The 14607-nt window shown below is 39.2% G+C and overlaps 1 protein-coding gene across 1 annotated transcript in view; it reads left to right on the top strand.

Moving 5' to 3' along the window:
* Positions 1-14607, top strand: part of LOC115775707 (voltage-dependent T-type calcium channel subunit alpha-1I-like) — a 184260-nt gene that overhangs the window by 20695 nt on the left and 148958 nt on the right. The window contains exon 2 of the mRNA XM_030723225.1: positions 11468-11579. Within this exon, the coding sequence (XP_030579085.1) occupies positions 11468-11579 (112 nt within the window). The remainder of the gene's footprint in view (positions 1-11467; positions 11580-14607) is intronic.

Genomic DNA, 14607 nt, shown 5'->3' with positions numbered 1-14607 from the left:
TTACCAACTGTGTGTTTCAAAAATGAAGAAACTTGTACAGCACACATAAGGTGTACATGAGGACAAAAATATTTAAACAGCCCAGTTTTTCTAGACAAAATGAGAGTTTATGGTTTATTTTTAGAACACTAGTTTTTAATATATGAAAAAACTTAATAAAGCTAATAAACTCCCAAATTCAGCATAGAGTGAAAAACTGAGACACATTTAAATGAAGCAATGGTAAATGGCAGTCATTAGTCTGTCATTAACACTTGCCTCCAATGATTGCTATCTGCATGCTGCTATCTTGGAAACTGTTGAATGGCATGTGCTAATGTGCTAATGTGTTATGTTTGTGTCTGCAAGTGCATGTTTGTGTTGTACTGTGGACCAAAATAGAAAGCCTCTTTACCCCACTCAAAGTGACACTTGTCCCTGCAGATAGCACACTTTGTTCCTCTTGTTAAGATAATGAATATTAATGTGTCACCTTGTTATGTCTCAGCCAAATTATAATGATGCCAAACAAAACAGAAATGCTGAGCATTTTCAAACACTCATTCTGACACCCTAGAGCTAATTGATCTCCTTACATAAGATGATGTTAGAGTGATGCTCACAGACAGAGACAGGGATAGGGAGAGTACACCACTCAAAAAAAATTAAGTGAATATTTGAAGTGTTTTAGGTTTGATTTTTGCTTTTGAATCCAGTTGCCAAAGAGTTAATCATTTTTATTTCTGCTGACTGTTGGTATGTCATTTTGTTCTCAATGAATTGCATAATATATATCAGAAAAGATTTTCAACTTGAATACACTACTGTTTATTGCCAAACGTATCTGCCTTCACATGCATATGAACTTTAATCTGATATCAGCCCACCCTTTACTGCTACAGTATAACAGCTTCAGCTCTTCTGGGAAGTTTTTCCACAAGGTTTAGGGGTGTTTATGGGAATTTTTTACTATTGTTCCAGTCTCCACTCTAATTCATCCCAAAGGTTTTCTGTCAGGTTGAGATCAGGACTCTGTGCAGGCCAGTCAAGTTCTTCCACACCAAACTCATCCATGTCTTTATGGTCCTGCTTTGTGCACTGGTGTGCAGCCATGTTGGAACAGGAAGAGGCCATCCCCTTACTGTTCCCACAAAGTTGGGAGCATGAAATTGTCCCAAATGTCTTAGTATGCTAAGACATTTGGGTCTTAGCATGCTGAAACATTAAGAGTTCCTTTCACTGAAACTAAGGGGCCGAGCCCAACTCCTGAAAAACAACCCCACACCATAATCCCCCCTCCACCAAAATTTACACTTAGCCCAATGAAGTCAGGCAAGTACGTTCTCCTGGCAACCACCAAAGCCACACAAGTCAATTGGTTTGCCAGACAGAGAAGAATGATTTGTCATTCCAGAGAACACGTCTCCACTGCTCTAAAGTCCAGTGGTGGCGCACTTTACACCTCTGTTTCATTGCACTTGGTGATGTAAGGCTTGGATGCAGCTGCTCAGCCATGGAAACCCATTTCATGAAGCTCTCTACACACTGTTCTTGAGCTAATCTGAAGGCCACACGATGTTTGGAGATCTGTAGCAATTGATTCTGCAGAAAGTTGGTGACCTCTCTGCACTGTGCACCTCAGCTCTGATTGTGTTGTCTCTGCAAAACCAGAGGTAGGAGCGACCATTTTGGAAACGTAAATATAGGTCGTATTTTGGGGCCTGCAGAAACGACGGATACTGATGGAAGACCAGTGTGCTAGACAAGCTGCGGTTTGGTCTGCATTCATGGTAGAGCCAGTATTCACAAATAAACAAGCTTTGTGTGATTTATCATTGTAACAGATAAGTTTCCTCTTACAAACCAATTTGGCCAACATGTGTGTGATGTAGAGGAGTTGGGGTGTTGTTTTTAATTTAACTCCTTAGCAATGAAAGCTTTGATAACAGAGAGGGGGACTCTTCCTTCTGGCAAGTTGCACAGGTGCAGGTTGAGTTTATCCAGCTGTTTTGCTAATACACCACCTTCATTTTCATGAATATTTTTAATCCCCCTGTAGATACATACAGTTAACCATATCACACAGTGCTCAAACCTTTTAATTCTGCTGTGATTTTTAAAAAAATATTTATAAATATGTTTAATATGATTTTTAAATCAAAGTGTAGGCCTATTTGTTCTGACCTCATTATAAGCTGTCCTCACAGGATGGCCACTACAATCATAATTTTTATCAAATATGAGGCATTAAACAGAATGTAAAGTAACCCATTCAAAATGAGCTCAATCTTAAACATATGCAGCAACAATATTAATCAATATAACACTGATAGGGAACATTTTTCAGCAGTAATATAGTTTTATGTGTAGTTAGGTGTTGTAAGCACTCATCATTGTCAGCTAAAGCTTCTGTCTGTTCCTTTGCTTCAAGGGGTCACCATAACATGTTTGATTTGGCAAATTTTTATGTCATTCCAGCCATAACCATTTGGGGTTATAGACACAAACCACTACACTATTGGAGGCATATTACCAGCTGAATGTATGAGGTAATAATATTTCCTCAACTAGGAAGGAGTGCAGAAAAGATGAAGATGTCCAGGAAGAATGCAACAAGCTGCAGGAGGCCTTCAGCTTATTTAAAAGAAAAAGACAGGGATCAAAAAACTCTATGTTTTTATTCGAGTTTGTCTTGTTAAAAAGTGGAGGAAGATTTTGTTTTGTTTTTTCGGAAGCAGGTGTCATCAACTCTTCTTGTCTTTCTGTAATAATCGCTGCATGCCACTTTACTAAACCCACGGATTTAATCAAAGTTTCAATGACAACAATTTGGGGATTGTTTCCTTTTTTTTAATAGTTTAGCGATACCTTGATTTGAACTAGCATGCTGATGTGGCCAGCAGTTAATTTGCAAGAAAAGTTGCTGAGCTGATAGATAAGCAGGCCATTGGTTTACCAGCCTCGCCACTGTTCTGTGTTCATTTCACAGAAGCTATGAGAGAGAGAGAGTGTGTGTTTATTTTATTTCCTTTAACTGGTAGACATCTCCACTATTTTTAGCACAATCAGTAGTTGCATTGCGTAATTGAGGGTCAGTCTGTTCATCTAGGCTTTTTTCCTATTAGTTACACAAGCCTGGCAACACTGGAGGATGAAAATAGCATGCAACAGTGGTTGTGGGCAGAAGAGGAAACCTACACACTTAACACCCATATCATATTACCATCATACTACATCAAAAGAAAGTAAGGGAGAGAATGGTAGGAACAACCAAAAAAAAAAATAGCAAAAGGAAGGCACAGAAAATCCCACCAGATGGTCCAAGTCAGAGATTCTGTGTGCTTGTTGGTGTCTTTTCCTGTTTTATAAGCAGGCTTCTATCTGTGATTGCACACAGAGTATTTTCTTCTAACTTCTATTCCCCATATCTGGCCATCGCTGCAGAAAGATACCTTAGTTGGCAGCTGTTACTAAACCAACAGATCTTCACCTGTCTCTGTCCATGCAATCAGTCCTCCATATTGCTGCAGTTTATCGACCTCTATCCTTTTCCAGGAGGTAAATGACTGCTAAATTGACTCACAGTAAACTAATAATTTCAGCCAAACCGTGGATCCTCCTAGTCTGTGCGGGCAAAGTTTTAGACCTGTCATAGAAAGTGAGTTCACTCTTAAGCGGTATCTTCTCACACAAGCAAGACTGATAACACCTCATTAAGCCAAACCGCTGTCTCGTTGGATGAATTGCAGCTTCCTTAGACTTCCATTTACAAACTCTGGATCCTCAAAGAATGAAACGAGTATTTAAATGGCCAAAGAGGGTGCTATTCACAATATAAATGCACACACACACAAGCTCACGCCATGCAGATATTCACAAACAACAGAGGGTTCCTAATATTTTGTCAGTGCTGGTTGCCACAGCAACAGGGCAGAGCTTGTCTTAAGGAATCCTATGGCAGCTGTGCATTAGCCAGAGAGCGAGAGAGAAAGTGGGAGACGCGGACAGAAAGCGAAGGCAGATTTGGAAAGTTCAAGTTTAATTCTTTAAAAAATGCTTCACATATATATTTAAAAAAAAAAAAAACTTTATAATTTATTTAACTGAATAGTATTTGTGTCAGTGTGTTAGTGGAACACTTTAGAAAGTTTCTCCTTATTTAGAAGGAAATCTGTTTCCTAACCACCGAAATATCAAATCTCACCATCTATGCAGCTGCAGCCTGCAGTTACTCACTTTAAGACGAAGCTTCCCACTAAGCTAAAGAGTTTAAAAAGAATGCTGATTCAGTAATATCAATAATTTCTTTACTGTAAGTTTTACATCACTGTAAGTGATATTCAGTAATTCCAGCAAGGTTCCACTACTTCTTTTTTTTTTTGCAATATTTCCTGTAATTGGGGGATTACAGGTCATCAGCCTGAGTTAAAACTGTACTGAAAGAAACATTGCTGCTGTTCGCAGTCAAAAGTTGGCATAAATGTTGTGTTATCTTAACCGGATAGCCACAGACAAACATACAATCAGTCACTTTCTTATTTATTTTTAAATTAACACGAACCTGCAGCTGAAGTCTGCATTTGGAAGCCTGAAGTCAGTGTGCGCTCACTAACTGAAGGTCTGCCTGCTTGTTAAACCACGATGTTGGAACCTGTGATCGACTGAAGGTAACACAGAACTGTGCGCAGGCAGAATTGATGCCGTGTGTTGGTATGAACGGCTCATATATCATATCTAAGGCAGACAGCTCACTGAAATATTATGTTTACAGCAGCATAATACAATAAGTGTTTGGCACCTAAGCTCCAATCTCATCACTTAAACAGGTTACACATATAAAAGTTTCACAGTAATAAGTACATATCCTCCCCCCCCAGAGCCCAGAGCCCAGAGCCTACAAGTGGATTGGTGGAGTTGGTAAAACGCCACGCCCTGAATTCAATTATGACTGCACTTCTTAGAAAAGAAGTGAATGAAATGCATAGTGAGCGATTAGGTACCTTTGAACTGGGCATACACATGTTAAATTAGCAATGTGCTTTGCAGTTTACACCTCTAGTGTTACATTTGTTGGATGTAGTTGATATTTTTGGTATAATGAATCAGTATTCTCTCAGCATGTCATTCATTTTATCACTGATTTAATGTCTCTGACCACAAAACAGAATGTTAATGAGCAATCAGAGATTCACAGAACTAAGTGATAAGTAAGAATTTCAACAGTTATGTGCACGGCCTTCATGTGTCTGTGTTTTGCTCCTCTGAGCTGACAGCTGAAGGAAAAGAGAAGCTGACATGAGATGCTGTGAAGCATTACCATGTGATATCCCATGACATTTACTGCTGTCCAGCACACACACTGATACACCATCACACAAAAATACACTCCGTGCTCCCTCTCTCCTGCCAGTTGTACAAGATTGAGGAACCCTTGATGGAAAATTCCAGGAAAGGAGAAAGGACCTGCCAGTGTCTGTGAATACTGTGCAGTGAAAGAGGAGAGCACATGGAGAGTAAGAGGAGAAAGGGATGGAGAAAGTGAGTGAGTCAAAGATAAGGTGAAGTGAGATAAAACTAGGAACAAATGAGCCAAAATAAGAATTAAGCAGCAAATGTTACAGTTGTAGAATAAATGGTTGTGCTGTGCCCCAAATGTAGTGAGCACACCGCAGTTAACATCACATTAGCACTTTAAGGTAATAGGATTTTGCTTTGCTGCTATTTAGCAGATTTCACCCTATCCCAGCTGCCATAGTGCGAGAGGCAGGGTACCCCCTGTACAGGTCGCCAGCCTGCTGCAGGGCTAACACATGAAGAAAAAAATCTCAAGCTAATCTAACTCTTTATTTCATGCTTTATCTTAACCTGCATGTGTGCAGGAATGTAAAAAAAAAAAAAAAAAAAAATTGTGTATTGGATTTCACCCCAAATGAACATTTACCAACCTCTCAACATCTGGCTACAAATATTGAAATGGCTACAGAGAACTCCCACAATTTTACATGTCAGTCTAGTTACAGGCCTTGAGGTGTATTACTGGTGAAAAATTAAAAGATTTTGCAACTCCACAGTGTGCACTGTTTAGGGATCAACAGCACAAGGTGGAATATGAGAACAAGATAAAACAAGAAGCACTCCGAGAGTGCAAACCTCAGCCAAGGCAGCTCACTCTCTGGGCAGTGTTTACTTTAAAGGCAATAGTATTGTATTTTTTATATATTCACTTTTTTTTTCTTTGTTCTTTTTAAATGTACTTTAAGAAGTTTGTAGCACAATAAAAACAAGTGCAGGCTGCTGAAACCATTTTAATATACTTGACATCATTTTGAGTATAATCGTAATTTTTTTCTATTATTCTCTTTCTCTTGACAATATTTTTTTTATTTAAAGGTGTAACACATATTGGGGTTAACTTGAAAGAAAGATGTGAAATGTAAAGTGAGGTCAGAGGTCAAATGTGACATGATATTTGGATGCAAATTATGAAGTGATATTTAGAATCCCCATACACCAGGATCATTTCCTAAATGTTGCCAATACAAACAAAGGCAGCAGAATTTTTAAGAAGTTTTAAACATAAAAAGACATTTTATGAAAGTTCGACCTTATTTGACATTGCAGGAAAGGTCAGAGGTCCAAAGTAACGTGATATTTAGAGTCCCCATTTGTGACATATTTTAAATCTTTATATGGTTCTTTCTATATTTTGACTCTACACACCACACTTGTAAGAATCATAGTTTCTGAGTTATAAGACTTTTTGTCAATTTTCAACCAATAAATCATTAAGCTGAGCTTGAAAACCTTGATGGATGCAAGACAAATTTTAATGGACTGTTAAAGTGACCCCACTCTACACACCTACAAAGTTTTATCAGAATTCATTCAAAGCTTTTTGAGCTGTCATGTTCACAGTTAGACTGACCCACAGGCACACAAACTCTGCCAAAGGCATAACCTAATTGGTGGAGGTTATTTAAAAAAAAAAAAAAACCGAACAAAACTTTCTGACATTCAAAACTGAGGTCTGTGTTTTCTATTTCTGTGTGGGTTAAGCAATATTGAACATGTTAATACTGAACTTCTGGGTGTGTTTGAACCTTTAGCAAGAAGCCCTCGGTATACTGTCCTTCTTCAGTCTTTTACACAGCTTCCCTCAACTCTATCGCAAATCTGTTGCTCAAAAGTTGGTGAAAGAAGGGATTTTAACTGGTCTGCTATGTGAAACGTCACACCTCCAGAAGTTCCAGAGATGTTTGTTTTGTTTTATTTTTCCATGACTGGGGGATCTAAATATCATACCTCTGTTTTAAACCACAGACATGCTATAGTGAACCTTTTTTTTTTTTAATGGGGCAAAACATTTTGCATGGAAAGTGAGGTTTAGTTATGAAAGAAACTAACTTAGGGGCACCAAGTTGCAAACTAAAACAACCTCCCCATAAACCTGCCTCTCTCTTCTCTTTACTTCCTTTCTCTCCCCATCCTTTGTGGCGATTTACTTCATTTGATAGTCGATTGGTTTCCATGGAAACCAGAGGTCGTTTGCCTCCTCTTTGGGAACAATAAAAACAAGAGAGGAAAGCAAGAGAGAGAGGGAAGGGAGAGAGGCATTGAGAACGGGGTAGACAGAGTGACGCCATGCAGTGAGGTATTAAGAATTCATTTATCCCCCGCTGCCGCACACTTTCAGCCTCCCAGCTCTTCCCAGCTCTGTCACGCTGATGCTTTTGGCACATCCAAATCTTCTGGGTAATGGTCTCCGGTGCCACTGAATTTTATCTGGCCTTTTAAAATCTTAGATTTGTTTCCTCCTAGCTGTATGATACACTGACTGAAACTCGTCCGTGGTGCTTTGATACAAACTGTGCTGTTCCTTTACTCTGCATGCATGGAAAAATGTAAAAGGAGCTGAAAACAGTTGATTTAAACAGTTTGTCAATCTTAAAAGGACTATTTTGCAAGTGTTTCAGAATGAATTGCCTTTCATTTATAGGCTTAAATGCTTCCATCCTTTTAACAATGAACATTAAAGTATATTTTATCCAGTCACTTGACAACTATTGGACAAGCGTGTTAGTTTAATCACATACTGTATAGTTTAAGTAATTGTGTTGTACAATTGTACCTCCGGATCCTTTAATGGTGCCGCTCAGTGACCCACATTGAATTACTGTAGGTGTTCCAAGGAGCTTTCCACCAGTGAGTGACAGCCGCTGGATGAATGCGAAGCAGAGCGGGCTGAAAACAGCATATGCTACAATTTGCAATTACTCCTGGAGAATAAAAAAAAAATGAAGGTTAAAAAATTCAGAAGGTGGAATAGTTCTATAAAAGTATTTCAGAGTTAATCTTCGAACACCCGGTCTGTAATAGAGCTTTGCGCTTTGAATTCCACCTCTTTTCCTTCCAGTGTTGATGTGAGGTGTGTGTGCATGTGTCTGTGTGAGAGAATAAAAAAAAGATGGAGCCTCCTCCAAGGCACCTACACTAATTGACTCATTTTTCAGAAGTGGCGAAAGATAGACAGACACTTGCACATTGTTAAAGGCAGCTCATGTATAGGCAGCGTCCATTAGAAGGTAACTGGAAAGCCGGGCACTCTAGCAACACGTCGAGGCTGTTTTGAAAGAATGCATTTAGGAGTGAAAATGACCCCAGGATAATCCTAATAGTATTAGTCCAAAAGCTGTCATCATTACTTAGAATGGGGAAATAAGAAAGCGCTGACCTGCAATTTTGTCCAGCTACGCTTTTCGCATTAAAGTGTAGCTGCCTGGAAAAGCTTTAGTTTTTTAGGGGCTGTATTCACAGACACTGCCTGAGGTTCTCACACAGGCTCAGTGACACCTGAGGATGATATCTCTGTCCTCATTAGGAAGGGCTAGCAGCACAAAAAGCTGATGTGGTGAAATTGTGTGTGCGCGTGTGAGTGTAGCCTGCAATGCCTGCTTGTAGAGTGGTGACATAATCTGAATTTTTTTTTTAAATATATATCATTTGTGGCTAAATTTCCACTTGATTTTACTATATCTGTGTAAAATTATATATAAAGCCTACTTATATCACTAATGGTTAACCGATCATTATAAAAAAAAAGAGCAAAAGTTTAAATTGATGCTGGAGTATGTGTGCAATTTATGAAAATTGTGAAAATGTGTGAAATACGCACATGCAGTACGTACATAATCAAGTTCTCTCATTTATTTTCAAGCAAATAACAGTGATGGACTCACAGATGACCTGACCTCTTATTATCTTATTCATCCTCTACCAATTCTTCTAAATGGTAGAGGATGTACACACATTGTACACAATACTTGCAGTCTTTTGGAAACATGTAATTTCAAACGTTTCCATTTTTTTCCATTTCCATATTACGAATGCAAAATTGCATATGCACATATTTATTTGCGTGTGTGTGTGCGTGTGTCACTGTTGTTGTTTCTAAATGCCTCTGGCTGTGTGTTTAATAGCCGGAACTTTGCATACAGTTATTCAAATAGCATTTTTTTTTGTTCACTTTAGCTCAATTGCTATCATGCAGTTCATTAATCCATGTCTTTGATGCCTGTTTGTTGTGTTTCAGGCAAGATGAATGCACATTAGGCCACATGACAAGTCTTTCCTCTTAACCTTGTCTCATGTCTGCTTTGCAGCTATTAGCCTATTTGCCTTCGATATCAAACATGTTACCCTGCAGTGAAAATTTCTCTTTAAATGATCCCTGTCAGCTGACATGCATTGATTTAATGTTTGCTTTAATGTGAAACATAATGTGCCCAAGTGTGTGTGTATGTGTGTGAGAAAGTACTGTATGAATCTGTGTGGGTGGGTGATTTGAGTGTTATATGTTTGAACCTGTTGGTTTCTTTGCACGTGCATATGTGTGTGCCTTTTCCGCTCATATGTGTTTTGAGAAGTGGGTGTTTGTGTGCAAGCCTCTGTCTTTGTGTTTATGTGTGTGCATGTGTTTTGCCCACTCAAAACCTATCTTTATCCATCCTGTGATATCTAAAGTAGTCCATCTTTTTGTAGGAAAGTTCAGGCAGGGCCAAGATAAACATGCTGAGAAGTTAATGTTTTCAGGAAATTCTCTGTGTGTCTTATACCTCTGCTGACGCTGCACCTGTCCTGCTGACGGTGTATTGTAAGCTGCTTGGGGAGAATTTCAGCATGCTGCTCTGTATTGCCTCCGGGGGGGACTGGACCTCCTGGGCTATTACAGCACATCGTCCTTCACACACTTGTTAGCCAAGCAATGCACTCACTCTGTGAAAACATGGTCAATTTTGAATCACTCCCTGTGCCTTTCTTTGCCAATAAAGCTTAGTTTGATTACTCACAGTGATATGGGATCTTCCTAATAGAAACCACTGAACCAGTAGGGTTTCAGCATCTTGCAGACAGTAGATGGTGCAGTTCAGTTCTATGAAATGTCCCTGTAGCATCTGATGCAGCTCATTTGTCTTTATAATTTAGATTCTTTGGGGTGCATAAGTGAGTGTCAGCGGAGTGATGAGGTTAAATAAGAAAAGTGCATTTTTCATAGTATATGTCAGATGCCACACGTTACACTTTCCAGTCCTACTGCAAACTCCTGTTATTGAGGATTAACATTTATTGAGTGATCAAAGAAAAACTGTGGCAGGTTTTAAAATTGGATTCTTCAGGGTTCTTCTGTTTTTGACAGTTTTGTTTTGTTTTGTTTTTTAACATTTATAGCAGCTATAAGAAATAATGCTGACTCTGAGAACCCATCATAAAATATAAAAGCACTCTACAGATGTAAGAGTGTTGGTAAAGAACAGGCCTTTGGGAGGGATTAGCACCTGTGCTGTAATAACGGGATGAACTGTCGAGTGTCACATTTAGACCATATGCACCCTTTAGAGTAAAAAGTTAGACATACTATCAGGAACTGGAGAGAACAGTTTTTTCTTGCTTTCTTTCACTTGGTGTGTGTGTCTGTGTGTGTGTGTGTGTGTGTGCGTGCATGCGTGCGTGCGTGCATGCGTGTGTGTGTGTGGTGTGTGTGTGTTTGTGTGTATGTGTGCATGTCTGTGTGCATGTGTGCGTGTGCTTGTGTGTATGTGTGTGTTTGTGTGTGTATGTGTGTTTGTGTGCATGTGTGTGTGTGTGCTTGTTTGTGTGTGTGTGTGCTTGTGTGTATGTGTGCATGTGTTTGTGTGTGTGCATGTGTGTTTGTGTGTGTGTGTGCGTTTGTGTGCATGTGTGCGTTCGTATGCTTGTGTGTATGTGTGCATGTGTTTGTGTGTGTGTATGTGCATTTGTGTGCATGTGCATTTGTGTGCATGTGTGTGTGTGTGTGTGTGTGTGTGTGTGTGTGTGTGTGTGTACTTTAAACAATAAATAATAAGAAATTATTTATTGTTTAAAGTATGAATGACCCATTTCCCCTTCAATGGAACGTGAAGTCTAGGCTTTCACTTTGTGAGGTATTCTCCTTAACCAGATGTGTTTCTACATGGTTCGAGCGTGTGAGTATGATGGTGATCCTGCTGAACTGCGTCACCCTGGGAATGTACCAGCCCTGTGAGAACATCGACTGCTCCTCAGACCGATGCCAAGTACTACAGGTACACACAAACATAACAATATCCCATGAAGCCTCAAAGGATTTGTATCTGCTTCACAGTAATGCCTTGTGAGTGTGTTGTTTTGTTTTGTTTTTGTGGAATCGGATGTCATGCTGTCATTGTGATCATGTAGCAGAGTTTTCCTGCATATATGAAAGAGGTTTTGTCCTTCCCTCAAAGGAGCTCATGAGGATTCCAATAAAAATTGTTTATCAAGTGGCAAGAAATAACAATGGATCCCATAGACCTCTGCTAAGTAAAGTACAGTAACAGACTCTTTTCTTTTAATACTCGGAAACCAGTTGTGTGTAGATACATTGTCACTCCCCTGAGGGAAACCCTGTGATAACAGAAATATTCCTTTCAAAGAAATGTATCATTTCTGCAAGCTACAGCTGTTGAAGCATTTTTTTTATAGGGCTCTAAAAGTAAAGGGAGCTAGTTGCACTGGTCCATGTACAGTATATTTGATTAGAATCTCATTACATATACAATTATAGCAGAAAAGAACATGCAAACACACACTAATACATCCAAACGCATCTTTTCCCCCCATCCTTTCTCTCACTTCTTCCTCACCTCATTCACCCCTCATGCTCTTCCTCCCATGCTGGGGTTTGCACATCCTTGCACTGACTCACTGCTAGCATGTGGTCTTTATGGTGCAGCAAGCGTGACTCTCTCATGTATGGCACCTCTGCAGCTTCACTCATCATTTGGCAAGACACAGAATCCCTTCTCACTTATGTCAAAGGTGGCTCGAGTAGGTGTAACATCTGTGCTAGAGCCTGTGCACATATGTCTTCAGTCTGCTAGTGTAAAGTGTTTGCTGAATCACAGGCTTACGAAATACACACAAGGCACTACAAGTATCATGTAGTACAGCAGCAAATGCAGCACACAGCAGATTGATTCAACTCGCTGCGGGGGTTGTGGTTGTTGAGTTGGACCTAATAGAATTTCTCCACCAAGTGTCTATACACCCTATTCAATATCAGCATGGATTTAGTGGGTTACAGCCCCACAGTCAATACTCTCCTATCAGAAAATCCGTTGTTCAACATGATTGCCATGCTGCTTCACCAGCAAAGTCTATAAGCTCTAACAAATGTGGGCTCAAAAACCTTTGGAGGCTTCAGTAACTTAACTAGTAGACATCGTTAGATGATGGATGAGTGCTCAAAAAAAGAAGATAAGAAAAAACACATACTTTAATAACTTGCATTACTGTGCAAAAGTCTTGAGCCACTCCTCATTTCTTTATACTTTGCTTCTAAGGAGCCAGACTTGTGGTTTTGATCAGCAGTTCTCCAGGCTCTCTGGAGATCTTTCAAAGTTTTTCTTTGGATATTGGCTGCTTTTTCACTCATTTTCAGTCCAGTCTTTGTACCTGGCCATTTTCAGAACAATGGCTTTTGTTTGTTAAGCCACTTAACACCTGTGAGTCATTCAGGCTAAAAAAAGGCACCTAACTCAGAGGATCAACCAGTGTTGTGACTTGTATAACAGACAATTGAGCGAAGAGCAAATTATATCTTCAGACACTTTGTTACTAGCATCCTGTCAAAAACAAACAAACAAAACAAAACACATCATTGGCATATCTTGGCATAGTGAGCTGTGTGTTCTTAAAAAAATGAAGAAACTGGACAAAAGAAGATGTGACAGGCCTGCAAAACTATACAGCAGCGCACAAAACAGTATCTGAAAGTCACATCTTTAAGAAGTAGGGAAAAAAAATCCAGCAAAGTCCCAAAAATATCACCTGAGAAATGCATGTGGCCTTTCAGCTGATCCATCTATACTGTTTGACAAAACCTCATTAGTAATAATTTCAATGGGATTATAGCTGTCAAGAAGCCATTCTTAAAGAAGGGAAAGGGGGAGAAAAGGCTGAGGTTTGCCAAATTACACAAGAACTGGAATAAAATTCTGTGGCATCAGGTTGTATAGAGTAATAATCTGATCAAATCACTATAACCCCCCCAATAAAGTCACATCATTTCGATTTACAAAAAATGCTAGCTCTTTGGTAATGTAACCCCCCCTCTCCCCACGAAAACTTGGTATCACCCAACCCGCTTTCTCTACCAATCGGCGGCGTTCACAGTTTGCGGATTTGTGGAAGCAGCTGCTGGGTTGTGGGTGTAGTTCGAAAAAGATGAAAAGAGCGCCAAAAAAGCAGACAACCAACAATTTTTCATTGTTGGTCAACAACATCCCCTTGTAAAAAGCGGAAAAATCAAAATGAGGTAAATGTATATGTATTGTTAGCTGATGATTTAATAGCTAGCTCCGTGAGACCTGCTACTCCTAATCTGACAATGAGTCAGAAGAAAAAGAAGATAAAAGTGGTTATTTACGAACACGCGGCACAGTACAATACCTGTAATATGTAATAAACTAAACACATTAAACAAGTATATCGTTTTACTCAAGTGAATACACACATTTTATGTATTTAGTTATTAATAACTAATATTAGTGCTGATAACAGGACTGAAGATGCGTCCCAGAAAGGTCCGGGATGAGACTCGTTATATTTTAAACACATTAAGTTAAAACCTTTTTCTCTACAGAAAGCGCAGAGTAAATACAAAGAAAGTTAAATAAATACGTAGTAAAAGCATTACAATATATTTCTAATATGGTTAACCCAAAATCTCCTGAATCCTTTTAGAAAAGTAAATGATTTAATAAATAAATAAATAGGCAGAGAGCTTAACCCCCCAATGTTGGACCCAAAGTTAGCCCTTGACTGGGACAGTCATGGATCGGCATCCCCAGAGCCTGGAACTCAACATTATTGAAGCAGTGTGAGATCATCTTGACAGAGAACTGAACAAAAGAAGAACTTTTAATATCCTCCAAAAAGTCTGAAGAAAATTCCCCTGAATTATTCCACATTTCCACTGGTATGGATACAGAGAGAGAGGTAATGGGGAAAAAAGCCAGAAGAAGACAGAAAAAGAAAAAGTGAGATGTTTTAGAAAGCTGCAGAAATGTCAGGAGAGATAAATGGTTGCGA

Source organism: Archocentrus centrarchus, chromosome 1, assembly GCF_007364275.1.
Source record: "Archocentrus centrarchus isolate MPI-CPG fArcCen1 chromosome 1, fArcCen1, whole genome shotgun sequence".
Lineage (NCBI taxonomy): Eukaryota > Metazoa > Chordata > Actinopteri > Cichliformes > Cichlidae > Archocentrus > Archocentrus centrarchus.
This window is presented reverse-complemented; position numbering and strand designations above follow the sequence as displayed.